The sequence below is a fragment of the Scyliorhinus torazame genome, chromosome 19 (assembly GCF_047496885.1).
Source record: "Scyliorhinus torazame isolate Kashiwa2021f chromosome 19, sScyTor2.1, whole genome shotgun sequence".
Lineage (NCBI taxonomy): Eukaryota > Metazoa > Chordata > Chondrichthyes > Carcharhiniformes > Scyliorhinidae > Scyliorhinus > Scyliorhinus torazame.
The window spans coordinates 142,775,860-142,791,557 of NC_092725.1; the positions used below are offsets into that span (position 1 = coordinate 142,775,860).

General features: G+C 50.0%; 1 protein-coding gene across 1 annotated transcript in view; it reads left to right on the forward strand.

Moving 5' to 3' along the window:
* The first annotated feature begins 13,442 nt into the window (after window positions 1-13,442).
* The window catches only part of bida (BH3 interacting domain death agonist), a 28,321-nt gene continuing 26,065 nt past the window's right edge, over window positions 13,443-15,698 (forward strand). Inside the window, exon 1 of the mRNA XM_072484004.1 lies at window positions 13,443-13,604. Coding sequence (XP_072340105.1) covers window positions 13,443-13,604 — 162 coding nt within the window. The remainder of the gene's footprint in view (window positions 13,605-15,698) is intronic.

Below are 15,698 nucleotides of genomic sequence, written 5' to 3' on the forward strand. Positions count from 1 at the left end.
CGAGGATCCAAAGATTTCTGTCAAGGCCTCAGCAATTTCCTCTCCAGCCTCCTTCAGTATTCTGGGGTAGATCCCATCAGGCCCTGGGGACTTATCTACCTTAATATTTTTTAAGACACCCAACACCTCGTCTTTTTGGATCACAATGTGACCCAGGCTTTCTACACCCCCTTCTCCAGACTCAACATCTACCAATTCCTTCTCTTTGGTGAATACTGATGCAAAGTATTCATTTAGTACCTCGCCCATTTCCTCTGGCTCCACACATAGATTCCCTTGCCTATCCTTCAGTGGGCCAACCCTTTCCCTGGCTACCCTCTTGCTTTTTATGTACGTGTAAAAAGCCTTGGGATTTTCCTTAACCCTATTTGCCAATTACTTTTTGTGACCCCTTCTAGCCCTCCTGACTCCTTGCTTAAGTTCCTTCCTACTTCCCTTATATTCCACGCAGGCTTCGTCTGTTCCCAGCCTTTTAGCCCTGACAAATGCCTCCTTTTTCTTTTTGACGAGGCCTACAATATCACTCGTCATCCAAGGTTCCCGAAAATTGCCGTATTTATCTTTCTTCCTCACAGGAACATGCCGGTCCTGTATTCCTTTCAACTGACACTTGAAAGCCTCCCACATGTCAGATGTTGATTTGCCCTCAAACATCCGCCCCCAGTCTATGTTCTTCAGTTCCCGCCTAATATTGTTATAATTAGCCTTCCCCCAATTTAGCACATTCATCCTCGGACCACTCTTATCCTTGTCCACCAGTACTTTAAAACTTACTGAATTGTGGTCACTGTTACCGAAATGCTCCCCTACTGAAACATCTACCACCTGGCCGGGCTCATTCCCCAATACCAGGTCCAGTACCGCCCCTTCCCTAGTTGGACTGTCTACATATTGTTTTAAGAAGCCCTCCTGGATGCTCCTCACAAACTCCGCCCCGTCTAAGCCCCTGGCACTAAGTGAGTCCCAGTCAACATTGGGGAAGTTGAAGTCTCCCATCACCACAACCCTGTTGTTTTTACTCTTTTCCAAAACCTGTCTACCTATCTGCTCCTCTATCTCCCGCTGGTTGTTGGGAGGCCTGTAGTATACCCCCAACATTGTGACTGCACCCTTCTTATTCCTGATCTCTACCCATATAGCCTCACTGCCCTCTGAGGTGTCCTCTCGCAGTACAGCTGTGATATTCTCCCGAACAAGTAGCGCAACTCCGCCTCCCCTTTTACATCCCCCTCTATCCCGCCTGAAACATCTAAATCCTGGAACGTTTAGCTGCCAATCCTGCCCTTCTCCAGGTCTCTGTAATGGCAACAACATCATAGTTCCAAGTACTAATCCAAGCTCTAAGTTCATCTGCCTTACCCGTAATGCTCCTTGCATTAAAACATATGCACTTCAGGCCACCAGACCCGCTGTGTTCAGCAACTTCTCCCCGTCTGCTCTGCCTCAGAGCCACACTGTCCCTATTCCCTAGTTCTCCCTCAATGCTCTCACCTTCTGACCTATTGCTCCCGTGCCCACCCCCCTGCCATACTAGTTTAAACCCTCCCGTGTGACACTAGCAAACCTCGCGGCCAGGATATTTATGCCTCTCCGGTTTAGATGCAACCCGTCCTTCTTATACAGGTCACACCTGCCCCGGAAGAGCTCCCAGTGGTCCAGATAATGGAAACCCTCCCTCCTACACCAGCTGTTTAGCCATGTGTTTATCCGCTCTATCTTCCTATTTCTAGCCTCACTGGCACGTGGCACAGGGAGTAATCCCGAGATTACAACCCTCGAGGTCCTGTCTTTTAACTTTCTGCCTAGCTCCCTGAACTCCTGCTGCAGGACCTCATGCCCCTTCCTGCCTATGTCGTTAGTACCAATATGTACAACGACCTCTGCCTGTTTGCCCTCCCCCTTCAGGATTCCATCTACCCGTTCGGAGACATCCTGGACCCTGGCACCAGGGAGGTAACATACCATCCTGGAGTCTCTTTCACGTCCACAGAAGCGCCTATCTGTGCCCCTGACTATAGAGTCCCCTATTACTATTACCTAGACTCACGCAAGTTGATGATGGGGGGGACGGGACTTTAATATGGTCCTCGACCTGGGGCTAGACCGGTTATGTCCCAGAACGGGTAGGTTCCCAGCAATGGCAAGGGAGCTGAAAGGGTTCATGGAGCAAATGGGGGCAGTGGACCCATGGAGAGCCAGACAGCCGACGGGAAGGGGCTACTCGTTCTACTCGCATGTTCATAAAGTATACTCTAGGATTGATTTCTTTATCTTGAGCAGGGACTGTGTAGGGGAGGTAAAGAATACAGAATACTCGGCAATCACTATTTCGGACCATGCCCCACATTGGGTGGACCTGCAGGTCGGGGGGGGCGAATTACCAACACCCGCAATGGAGGTTAGACGTAGGACTGTTGTCGGAGGAGGGGATATGTGAGAGACTGCGGAAGAATATGCAACATTACTAGCAAGTGAACAATACGGGGGAGGTTTCAGCAGCGATCCTGTGGGAGGCGCTGAAGGCAGTAGTGAGGGGGGAGCTGATCGCAATTCGGGCTCACAGGGATAGGGTGGACAGAGCAGAAATGGATAGATTGGTTAAGGAGATTCACCGGAGAGACGAGGAGCATGCAGGGTCCCCGGGGGAGGACCTACTCAGGGAAAGACGGAGACTGCAGGCGGAACCGGGGGTGCTATCCACGAGTAGGGCCGTGGAACAACTTAGGAAGGCGAGGGGAGTGGTGTATGAGCATGGGGAGAAGGCCAGTAGATTGCTAGCGCAGCAACTCAGGAAGAAGGAGGTGGCCAGGGAAATAAGTAGAGTGGTTGATGGGGAGGGGAGCAGAGTGGAGGACCCGGCAGTGCTGAATAAGGTATTTCGGGACTTCTATAGTAAGCTTTACACTTCAGAACCCCCGGAGGAGCCGGAGGAGATGAAACAGTTCCTGGACGGACTAACCTTCCCAAAAGTAGACGGGGGACTAGTGGACGGGCTGGGGGCCCCGATTAGAGCGGAGGAGGTACTGGGGGGCCGAAAGGCCATGCAGTCGGGGAAAGCCCCGGGACCGGATGGATACCCAGTAGAGTTTTACAAAAAGTTCTTGGAGATAGTGGGACCGGTCCTGACAAGGGTTTTTAATGAGGCGAGGAACAGAGGGACCCTGCCTCCGACGATGTCGCAAGCCACCATCTCGCTGATATTAAAGCGGGACAAGGACCCGGAATCCTGTGGGTCATACAGGCCAATCTACCCGAAGACCGAACTATGGCTTTCGGACATGTCAAGTTGTCTGGGTATGGAATAAAATCAAGTTCGCCTTGAGGGGATCTGTATTGGGATTTGCCTGAAGGTGGCAACCATTCATCGACTTCTTCGCGGGAGAGTGAACGTCAGCAGGGGGGGGGGGGGGGGGAATTAGAGTAGAGTAGGAGGGATAAATAGGCGGGTAGTCTATGGGAGAGGAAACTTTGGGTATTATCAGGCCCTTCTGGTTCGCTGACTGGGCAGCACCAATTGTACCTGTAATGAAGCCAGATGCCACAGTTCGCTTGTGTGGCGACTATAAACGTACGGCTTCCCGACTCGACCGATATCCAATGCCTCGCATAGAGGATCTCTACGCAAAGCTTTCAGGTGGACTCTCGTTCACAAAATTAGATATGAGTCACGCCTACCTACTGTTGGAGCTGGACCCTGCCTCCCGACCATATGTAACGATTAATACACACCGGGGCCTGTATGAATATACACGTTTGCCCTTTGGAGTATCCTCTGCCTGTGCTATTTTTTAACGCGTTATGGAGGGCATTTTGAGAGGTTTACCGCGTGTCGCTGTCTACTTAGATGACGTTTTGATCACGGGGACGTCGGAGCAGGAACATTTGGAAAATCTGGAGGCTGTCCTTCGACGCTTTTCGGAGGTTGGAGTCCGTTTACGTCGCACAAAGTGCGTCTTTCAGGCGAAGGAAGTATTCTACCTGGGTTATCGGGTGGACAGCGAGGGTCTGCACCCCGTCGCAGAGAAGGTGCGCGCGATTCAACAGGCCCCGTCCCGACTGACACTTCGCATCTTCGTTCTTTTCTCGGCCTCGTAAACTATTACGGGAAGTTCCTCCCCAATCTGGCAACTACGCTGGCCCCGTTGCATCTTCTGCTAAAGAAAAATCACACCTGGGTTTGGGGTCAGCCGCAAGAAACCGCTTTCCGGCGGGTAAAACAACAATTGTCATCGTCTGGGTTACTAACCCACTATGATCCTGGAAAGCCTTTGCTCGTCACATGTAATGCATCCCCGTATGGTATTGGGGCCGTCCTGTCCCACAAGATGGAGAACGGGGCCGAGCAACCGATAGCTTTCGCCTCCCGCACATTGACTGCAGCGGAATAAAAGTACGCGCAGATCGAGAAGGAGGGCCTGGCGGTGGTCTTTGCGGTGAAATGTTTCCACCAGTACGTGTATGGCCGCCACTTCACTATCGTGACTGATCATAAGCCTCTGCTGGGACTTTTCAGAGAGGATAAGCCAATACCGCCATTGCTTCCGCACGGATCCAGCGCTGGGCTTTGTTGCTCGCTGCATACGAGTATTCTCTGGAGCACAAACCAGGAACGCAGATAGTGAATGCCGACGCACTGAGCCGATTGCCTTTATCGACCGGCCCCATGTCGACCCCCACGACCGGTGAGGTGGTTGCAACCCTAAATTTTATGGACACCTTGCCTATCACGGCATCACAGATCTGTGAGTGGACCCAAACGGAGCCAGTCCTGTCAAAGGTTCGGCACATAGTCCTGTATAGTGGGCAGCATAGACAGCTCCCAGGCGAGTTGCGGGCATTTTCCTCCAAGCTGTCAGAATTCAGCGTGTAAGATGGCATCCTCTTGTGGGGGACGCATGTGATTGTCCCGGAAAAAGGACAGGAGCTGATACTAAGAGACTTGCACAATGGGCATCCAGGTGTGACCAAAATGAAAATGTTGGCCCGGAGTTATGTTTGGTGGCCAGGCCTCGACGCCGACATTGAGAAGGTGGCCCAAAACTGCTCCATTTGTCAGGAGCATCAGAAGCTTCCGCCGGCCGCGCCCCTACATCACTGGGAATGGCCAGGGCGGCCTTGGGCGCGCTTGCATGCGGATTTCGCTGGCCCTTTTCAAGGATCCATGTTCCATTTATTAATCGATGCAAAGTCTAAATGGCTAGAGGTGCATAAGATGCTAGGCACAACGTCCTGCGCAACAATTGAGAAGATGCGTTTGTCTTTTAGTACACATGGCCTCCCTGGGGTGCTGGTCACGGATAACGGCACTCCATTCACCATAGAACATAGAACATTACAGCGCAGTACAGTCCCTTCAGCCCTCAATGTTGCACCGACCTGTGAAACCACTCTAAAGCCCATCTACACTATTCCCTTATCGTCCAGATGTCTATCCAATGACCATTTGAATGCCCTTCGTGTTGGCAAGTCCACTACTGTTGCAGGCAGGGCATTCCACGCCCTTACTACTCTGAGTAAAGAACCTACCTCTGACATCTGTCCTATATCTATCTCCCCTCAATTTAAAGCTATGTCCCCTCGTGCTAGACATCACCATCCGAGGAAAAAGGCTCTCACTGTCCACCCTATCCAATCCTCTGATCATCTTGTATGCCTCAATTAAGTCACCTCATAACCTTCTTCTCTCTAACGAAAATAGCCTCAAGGCCCTCAGCCTTCCCTCATAAGATCTTCCCTCCATACCAGGCAACATTCTGGTAAATCTCCTCTGCACCCTTTCCAATGCTTCCACATCCTTCCTATAATGCGGCGACCAGAATTGCACGCAATACTCCAAATGCGGCTGCACCAGAGTTTTTTGTACAGCTGCAACATGACCTCATGGCTCCGAAACTCAATCCCTCTACCAATAAAAGCTAACACACCGTACGCCTTCTTAACAACCCTCTCAACCTGAGTGGCAACTTTCAGGGATCTATGTACATGGACACCGAGATCTCTCTGCTCATCCACACTGCCAAGAATCTTACCATTAGCCCAGTACTCTGTCTTCCTGTTATTCCTTCCAAAATGAATCACCTCACACTTTTCTGCATTAAACTCCATTTGCCACCTCTCAGCCCAGCTCTGCAGCTTATCTATGTCCCTCTGTAACTTGTAACATCCTTCCGCACTGTCCACAACTCCACCGACTTTAGTGTCATCTGCAAATTTACTCACCCATCCTTCTACGCCCTCCTCCAGGTCATTTATAAAAATGACAAACAGCAGTGGCCCCAAAACAGATCCTTGTGGTACACCACTAGTAACTGGACTCCAGTCTGAACACCACCCATCAACCACCACCCTTTGTCTTCTTCCAGTTAGGCAATTTCTGATCCAAACTGCTCAATCTCCCTGAATCCCATGCTTCCATATTTTCTGCAGTAGCCTACCGTGGGGAACCTTATCAAACGCTTTATTGAAATCCATATACACCACATCAACTGCTTTACCCTCATCCACCTGTTTGGTCACCTTCTCAAAGAACTCTAAGGTTTGTGAGGCACGACCTACCCTTCACAAAACCGTGTTGACTATGTCGAATCAAATTATTCCTTTCCAGATGATTATACACCCTATCTCTTATAAACCTTTCCATGATTTTGCCCACAACAGAAGTAAGGCTCACTGGTCTATAGTTACCGGGGTTGTCTCTACTCCCCTTCTTGAACAAGGGGACAACATTTGCTATCCTCCAGTCTTCTGGCACTATTCCTGCAGACAAAGATGACTTAAAGATCAAAGCCAAAGGCTCTGAGGCAGTGAGGAGTTTGCGAGGTTCATGAAGATGAACGGCATACGCCATATCCGCACTGCCCCTTACCACCCGGCTTCAAATGGGTTGGCGGAGCGCGCAGTGCAGACATTCAAACGAGACCTAAAGAAGCAGTCTTCCGGGTCAATGGACACGAGACTGGCTCGCTTTTTGTTTTCGTTTGGGACCACCCCCCGTGCGGTGACTGGGGTAGCTCCTGCAGAACTCCTAATGGGCCGGAGACTTTGCACCCGCCTGCATATGGTTTTCCCAGACATTGGCACAAACGTACACTGCACACAAGAACGGCAGGGACAGGGTTATTCTCGGCATCGGCCGATTCGGCAGTTTGCGCCCAGAGACCCAGTGTTTGTTCGCAATTTTGCTGGTGGTGCCCAGTGGGTCCCTGGCGTAATCGTTCGCCAAACGGGCCCTATATCTTACCAGGTGCAAGCCCAGGGTCGTCTCCAGCGCAAACATGTAGACCACATTCGGTCCAGAAGACTATCCCTTCCAAAGATTTCCCTGCCCCCGGAGCTCATTTCTACAGCCGCAGAGACCAGAGACCATGGAAAGTAGTCCTCACAATCTTCCTCTGGTGCCTCACTCAAAGCCTGCGCAGGTTGTTACAGAACCGCGCGGAGATAGGGACACCGAGATGACAGAGGCAGCAGACTCTGACTCCGAGATGGAGACACAGGATGCATCAGAGGGGGAATCCTTGGGCCCACAAGCCGTGGATGTATAAGCGTTACGCCGTTCATCACGGAAGCGCCGGTCTCCGTCTCGTTACACGCCGCCCGATCCAGCGCCTCGTGCAAATGGTGTCCGGCCTGTGGCAAAACGAGTCCGACGCCCTCCTTCGCCAGGGTCTTCGGTGGATTCCTTGGACTTTGGGGGGGAGGGATGTTATAACCTGCCTGCTTCCCATTGGCTGGGAACTAATGACAATCCCACAATCCTGTGGGAGTATGAGCTTCCCCAATGAGGGGGGGCGGAGAAATCATTAGCAGACTCCCTGTATAAATAAAGCTGGCCAGTTTGGAACCAGCAGGAAGGAGTAAGCAACAAGCGATGTTGCTGCTGTTGTGTATATATATGTTATTGTAAATAAATGTTATTTCTTTGTATCCTTGAAACTCGTGCTGGATTCTTTGTGGCCCTCACAAAAGTTACATTCCTTAAAATCGCTGCATGAATTGAAACAACTTTAAATGAATTATAGGTGTGGTGAATGTATTGCTGTAACAATCCACCATGTACATATCTGTATTACGCTATTGCCCATGTGGGCTCCACCTATGGACCATTGTAAGGTATTACCTATGATGTAGCACGTTGGGGCCTGTGTGGGCTCTGCCCCTGGCTCCTCCCTTTGACGGGTGGTATAAGAGCAGTCGCCCTGCAGGCGGCTCCCACTAACAGATCAGTCGCAGGCAGGCACTGTTCTAGTTGATTAAAGCCACAGTTTACTTCTACTCCTGGTTTCGTGTGAATTGATGGTCGCATCAAGAGGTTCCCATAGGAATCAACGTATAAACTAGAATTAGGTTCTTTTGGACACCTTGTGCTTGGAAAACAAATTACAAATTGAAATATTGTGAGTACGTGTGCAGAACTGTATGTCATAAGTGTATTTTTTTAATGTATTCTTTCACGGGATGTGGCCGTCGCTGGTTAGGCCAGCATTTATTGTCCCTCCCTAGTTGTCCTGGAGAAGGTGGTTCTGAGCTATCTTCCTGAACCGCTGAAGTCCCTGTTGTGTAGGTACATCCATTATGCTGGCAAGGAAAGGAGTTAGGAAAGGAGTTGCAAGATTTTGACCCAACGACAGAAATACATACTTCACGGTGTATGTTCAAAACATAATACAAACTACAAAAGTCCCCAAAAAGTTCACAAATCATTTTGAAGATTTATTACAAGCAGTTGTCATAAGAACCCTTGGGATCAGTCAAAGCAAGACCTTTCACACTTCCCTTCTTGAGAATGATATTTTTGTATTATATACAAATTTAATTGTACAGGAAATACACAACCACTGCAGACTGTGTCATATGTGAGAGCATGAAAATGGCTTTTTCCAAAGAATCAGATAAAGTTAGTCTCCATCAGTTACAGAGAATGGTCAACAAATCACTTCTTTGAAGCCTGTGCTGTATTTCCTGACATTCCCTGTCCCCATGTCCTCCCCCCAACCGTTTGATAAATTGGTGGAAATCTGTTGAAATGCTCAGCAGGCCAGGAACCATCTCTGTCTGACTTGTGGACTTTCCCCAGCATTTACTCTTTCTCACTCAGGTTTCCAGCACCCATGGTATTTTGCCGTTTTTCAGGTACACTTTTAAGTGGTCTCTACCAAAATGTCGTCGTTAACAATTTGGAGACAGGTGGTGACGTGATGTGAGCATGACCTGCGGCTCTGCTGATCCTTTAGCCCAGCGTTTTATTCCGGTGTATACTTCACGTTGGTCTAACATGCCGCGTGCTATATTCCAGGCCGTTACTGACTGATGTTTCCGTGAAGAAGAGCCAAGATCAAAAAATGATTGTATCGACCCCATTCTGATGTTGTTCTCCGGTTCCATCCTGTCAATTCAGCCGTTGTTTCTTCCATAGGAATAGGATGAGGCCATTCAGCCCCTCGAGCCTGTCCCGCCATTTAATGAGATCATGGCTGATCTGTGGGCTAACTCCATAAACCTGCCTTTGGTCCACATCAATTAATATCTTTGCTTAACAAAAATCTATCTAGCTCAGATTTAAAATGAACAACTTCCGGCTTCACCCTTTGCGTGAAGAAATCCTTCCTAACATCTCTCCTGAACGGTCTGGCCCTAATTTTTAGACTATGTCCCCTAGTTTTAGAATCTCCAACCAGTGGAAATAGTTTATCTTTATCTACCCTGTTAATATCTTGACTACTAGGCGGCACGGTGGCACAGTGCTGCATCACGGTGCCGAGGACCCGGGTTCGAACCCCGCCCTGCGGAGTCTGCAGGTTCTCCCCGTGTCTGCGTGGGTTTCCTCCGGGAGCTCCGGTTTCCTCCCACAAGTCCCGAAAGATGTGCTGTTAGGTAAAATTGGACATTCTCAATTCTCCCTCAGGCACCGGAATGTGGCGACTAGGGGCTTTTCACAGTAACTTCATTGCAGTGATAATGTAAGCATACTTGTGACAATAAAAGTTATTATAATAATGGAGAACCCATTTCTGGGGATGTATTATTTTGTAACTTTGCTGCGTTTTCCTCCTAAAAGAAAGACCTCAATAAATATACTTTTTTAAAAAATGCAGAGCTAAACGTCTCCTTCAACCACCGTCCTCTATGACTCGTCTCCACCAGTAACTTTGGGAGTCCGCACATGCACATAATGAAGAAATCAGGAATTTCCAGAGAATGTGCTGCTGATGTTTCCTGATGAATAATGGACAATACGTGAATTACCAGAAACCTCCAGGGTTTGCACTTTCACCTCAACTGAAAAAATACCCATGAAAAAGTCCCACCTTGTGGAATGAACTGGCAATGGATTTTTACCAGTGTTTGAACTTTAGAATTACTTCTAAATGCCTGCACTGGCCCAGAGAGGTTAATTTTATATTTGTAGACCATCCAATTACTCAATAAGATAGCCCAAATCCACATGGCTCTGAAACATAAAGTGCTGACGCCGGCGTGGGAAAGGTGCCGTTTTGTGTCCGAAGAAACGGTGCATAACCTGCAGCGGTCCTCCACCTGGTGGGGTGTTAGCAGGCACACAGCGTAAAGCCTCCGACTCTAGCTGCCGATACGGCCGGAGAATTGACGGGTCCGTGGCCGCGCATGCGCACGGCGTCCGCCTGCAGCGGCCACGTCGTGCAACATGGTGTCAGCCGCGGGGACCCTGCCTGCCAAATTGTGCCCCATTGTGGACAGGCTGGCCACCCCCGGAAACGCCCCCACCAGTGCCCCCAGCCTCCGCCAAAGCCCCCCCCCCCCCCGCCCGCGGATCGGCTCCCTCCCCCCAACTGTGGCGGCGCTGGACTCAGTCCGCAGACGCCATGCCGGGTCCCCAAAGGAAAATAGCGTGAGTGACTCACACCGTTGGGAACTCGGCCCATCGGGGGCGGAGCATCGAGGGAGGGCCTCATGTGACGTCCTGAGGCGGTCCAGACGATGAGCAAGTTCACCGTTTTGGAGGGGGCTGAGCATCGCAGAGGTGGCACTGCCCCCGATTTCGCTGTCCACGGGGATTCTCCGGACCATTGCCAAATGAGATTTCGGTGTCGGAGACCGGAAAATCTCGCCCACTATATTTTAACATCTATCTTAATCCAAACATATGTAATTTGTTTTGTAATCTGAAATGTTAAGTCAAAAATGTGAATACAATCAGAGCTTTTAGCTTCTTGACTTGTTGTCTATGAAAATACTTGAATGTGATTGGCCACTTACTCAGATTGTTGACATCACTGTTGACGTGACCCCAGACTTAAGTTGTCACCGGAAATGGGAAACCCATGCTGCGGAAATCACACGGTTTTGGGGTAGCTGGCAGCACGGTGGCGCAGTGCTTAGCACTGCTGCCTCTCGGCGCTGAGGTCCCGGGTTCAATCTGGCCCCGGGTCACTCTCCGTGTGGAGTTTGCACATTCTCCCGGTGTTTGCGTGGGTTTCACCCCCAAAGCAGGGGCTGTTTAGCACAGGGCTAAATCGCTGGCTTTGAAAGCAGACCAAGACAGGCCAGCAGCACGGTTCAATTCCCGTAACAGCCTCCCTGAACAGGCGCCGGAATGTGGCGACTAAGGGCTTTTCACAGTAACTTCATTTGAAGCCTACTTGTGACAATAAGCGATTTTCATTCATTCATGTGCAGGGTAGGTGGATTGGCCACGCTAAATTGCCCCTTAATTGGAAAAAATAAAAAAGAGAAATCGCTAGATTTTGTTTTGCCGCTGGCCATAAAATGATTTTTTTACACAAGTTTTTTACCCAGAGGGTGGTGGGTGCCTGGAACCCGCTGCCGGAGGAGGTGGTGGAAGCAGGGACGATAGTGACATTTAAGGGGCATCTTGACAAATACATGAATAGGTTGGGAATAGAGGGATACGGACCCTGGAAGTGCAGAAGATTTTAGTTTAGACGGGCAGCATGGTCGGCACGGGCTTATCATAGAATTTACAGTGCAGAAGGAGGCCATTCGGCCCATTGAGTCTGCACCGGCTCTTGGAAAGAGCACCCTACCCAAGGTCAACACGTCCACCCTATCTCCATAACCCAGTAACCCCACCCAACACTAAGGGCAATTTTGGACACTAAGGGCAATTTATCATGGCCAATCCACCTAACCTGCACATCTTTGGACTGTGGAGGAAACCGGAGCACCCGGAGGAAACCCACGCACACACGGGGAGGATGTGCAGACTCCGCACAGACAGTGACCCAAGCCGGAATGGAGGGCCGAAGGGCCTGTTCCTGTGCTGTACTGTTCTTTGTTCTTTGAGGCTAAATTGCTCAGCCTCGTGAAGTGAACAATTTTATGTAGAGCCCATTGATTTCAGAAGAATTCCAGTGAGCTGGTAGGTGGCCAGGACTGCTCACCTGGCATGGCCACAAACTAAATGCTCCTCCCTTATTCTTATCCTGGAATTTATATGGTCAGAACCCAAGGAAGACACAGGAGTAAAATCGAGTGACTTGTGACCCTGGGCAGTAGATAACGAAGTTTAGAATTAAAATGTCTGCATTTATATAGCACCTTTCATGATCACAGGCTGTTTGTATATTTTGCTTATTTGGCACAATACTCCTGTATACTGTTATAACCTCAGGGAGGTCACGGTAACAGGACAATTACATGCCAGGTGACCTCCTCTGAATATGAACTCCCCCCAGTAACAAGGGGATGGGATTTCCCCCTTAACTGGGGTAGTCAGACCGGGGAGTGAGACCCTACGGGGGGGTGGAGAGTGTAATATCGTAAATAAAAGTAATCTTTGTTTTCTTTGTCAATGCATGCTGCTCTAATGGATTCTTCACTGGCGACGAGAATAAAGTGGTCGCCACTGACGCCAAATACTACGTACTGGAGCCACTTTGTCTAGGCCTAGAGCGACCTCTCATCCATCCGCTGACATGCCGCATATTGGTATGCTGGTCTGCAGCTACGTACGGTGGCCAGGAATTGATGCGGATATTGAGAAGGTGGTCCAGCATTGCACTCTGTACCAGGAGCACCAGAAAAGCTGCCGGCGGCGGCACTGCTCCAGCCATTGGAATGGCCAGGCCATCCTTGGTCCCGTCTCCACATCGATTTTGCATGACCATTCCAGGGGGCGATGTTCCTCATCGTCGTAGATGTCCACTCCAAGTGGATGGAGGTCTACTAAACGCAGAGCATGATGGCTGGAGCCACCATCGCCAGACTGCGACAAGCGCTCAGCATGTATGGGATACCGGATTATGCGACATCATTTACAATTGCGGAGAACGGGGCATTCATGGCCACCCACGGGATGTGACATGTACACACACCATCTTGTACCACCCAGCGTCAAATGGATTGGCGGAATGCGCCATCCAGACTTTTAAAAACGGGATGAAGAAGCAGACCTTGGGGTCTTGGGAGACGCGTCTGGCATGGGTCCTTTTTGTTGTAGGACGATGCCAAACGCCACGACGGGAGTCACTCTGACTGAATTTTTGATGGCGTCGCCTGTGAACACGTTTGGGTTTAGTTCTCCCGACATTGTCGGGAAAAGCTGCCGGGTCCAGGATCGAGCCGAGGCTGACGCTGGGCGACGTTCGCCCTTACGCACCTTCGCGGTAGGAGACCTGGTGTACGTCTTCAACTTTGGAGAAGGAACCACATGGACACCGTGTTGTGTTCGCCCAGACGGGACCGGTCACAAGGACGCAAATCGACTTGGCACGTGAATCACCACGTGAATCATCCAAGAGATGCCGGATCTGATTCCAGAGGTTTCGGAGCAAAACCACCCCCAGCTCGAACTGACGCCGCCGCCCCAGTCACCGCTCTTGGTCCTGGGCGTACATGTCGTGGAGCAGCCGATTTCAGAAGTAGTGGACGCCAAAATGCCAGACTAAGACTGAACTCTGGTTCCGTGGTTGACATGGACCTCTAGCCACAGCTGTAGCCAACGGTGTCAATGACCCCGACCACCGCACCGCCTGCGACCCCGCCGAGACGCTCCACGTGCAAGTGCCACTCCCCAGTTCTTACACGCCACTGGACGTCACACGTTGGGCCCTCGATGGCCATTCCTGGGCTAAGATGCCTAAGGCACCATTAGACCCAGCCGCAGACATGGATATGGACGTATCTCCGGACCTGGAGGGGGGCGATGGAGGAATGCTGTTATCCTCAAAGAGGTCACGTTATCAGGACAATTAGAAAGTGCTGGAAGTAATCTTTGTTTTCTATCTGCTGGGTTAATGCATGCTTCTATAGCGGATTCTACATAAACAACAGTTTTCTACAGTGACAACACTTTTTCTTTATGTAGATGTTTACTGTCTTTCAAACTTAGGGAAGAATACGTTAAAAAATAGCTCCATTATATTTGAGTTTAATGTGGCCTAGTTTAGTTTAAGTTTAATAGCACTTGAGAAAGCGTTTTGGAGAAAATCTTTTTTAACGAATCACCTGGGCAAGGATCTGGAATGCAGAACCTGAGAGTGTGGTGAAGCCAGATTCAATCAGGAACTGGATAAACAGATGAGGAGAAAGAAAATGTCCAGGATTATGGTGAGGGGGCTGGCAGGCCGGTCGGGGAGGAGCTGAATTGCTCTTGCAGAATCCAAGTATGGAATCCAGGTCTGAATGGCCTGCTTCTGGAACCATTCTAAGATTAGCTTTGTCTCTTGGGGATTAAGGATGTGAATCACGATTTTCCTCATCAAGCTCAGTCTTTTAAAAATTCATGGGGCGTCGATATGGACGTCGTTGGTTAGGCCAGCATTTATTGCCCATCCCTAGTTGCCCTTCAGAAGGTGATGGTGAGCTGCCTTCTTGAACCGCTGCAGCCCTTGGGGTGTAGGTACACCCACTGTGCTGTTAGGGAAGGAATTCCAGCATTTTGCCCCAGCGACAGTGAAGGAACGACAATATATTTCCACGTCAGGGTGGTGAGTGACTTGGAGGGGTACCTCCAGGTGGTGGGGTTCCCAGGTATCTGCTGCCCTTGTCCTTCTAGAAGGAAGTGGTCATGGGTTTGGAAGGTTGAAAATGACAAGTGGACAAGAGGTGCTGTCTAAGGAACCTTGGTGAGTTACTGCAGTACACCATGTAGATGGTACACATGGCTGCTAAAGTTCGTCGGTGGTGGTTTAAATGTGTGTGGAAGGAGGAGCGATCAAGCAGGCTGCTTTGTCCTGGATGGCGTCAAGTTTCTTGAGTGTTGTTGGAGCTGCACTCATCCAGGCAAGTGGAGAGTATTCCATTACACTCCTGACTTGTGCCTTGTAGATGGTGGCTAGGCTTTGGGAGATCAGGAGGTGAGTTGCTCACTGAACGATTTCCTTGCCTTTGACCTGCCCTGGTCAAAGTCCAGTTCAGCTTCTGATGAATGGTAAACCCCAGGATGTTGATAGTTGGGGATTCAGCAATGGTAATGTCATTGAATGTCACAGGGCGGTGGTTAGATCCTCTCTTGTTGGAGAAGGTCACTGCCTGACACTTGTGTGGCAACTGAATGTAACTTGTCACTTGTCAGCCCAAGCCTGGATATTGTCCAGGTTTTGCTGCATTTGGACATGGACGGCTTCATTATCTGAGGAGTTGTGAATGGTGCTGAACATTGTGCAGTCACCCGCAAACATCCCCACTTCTGACCTTCTGATGGGAGGTCATTGATGAAGCAGCTGAAGATGTTTGGGCCGAGGACACCACCCTGAGGA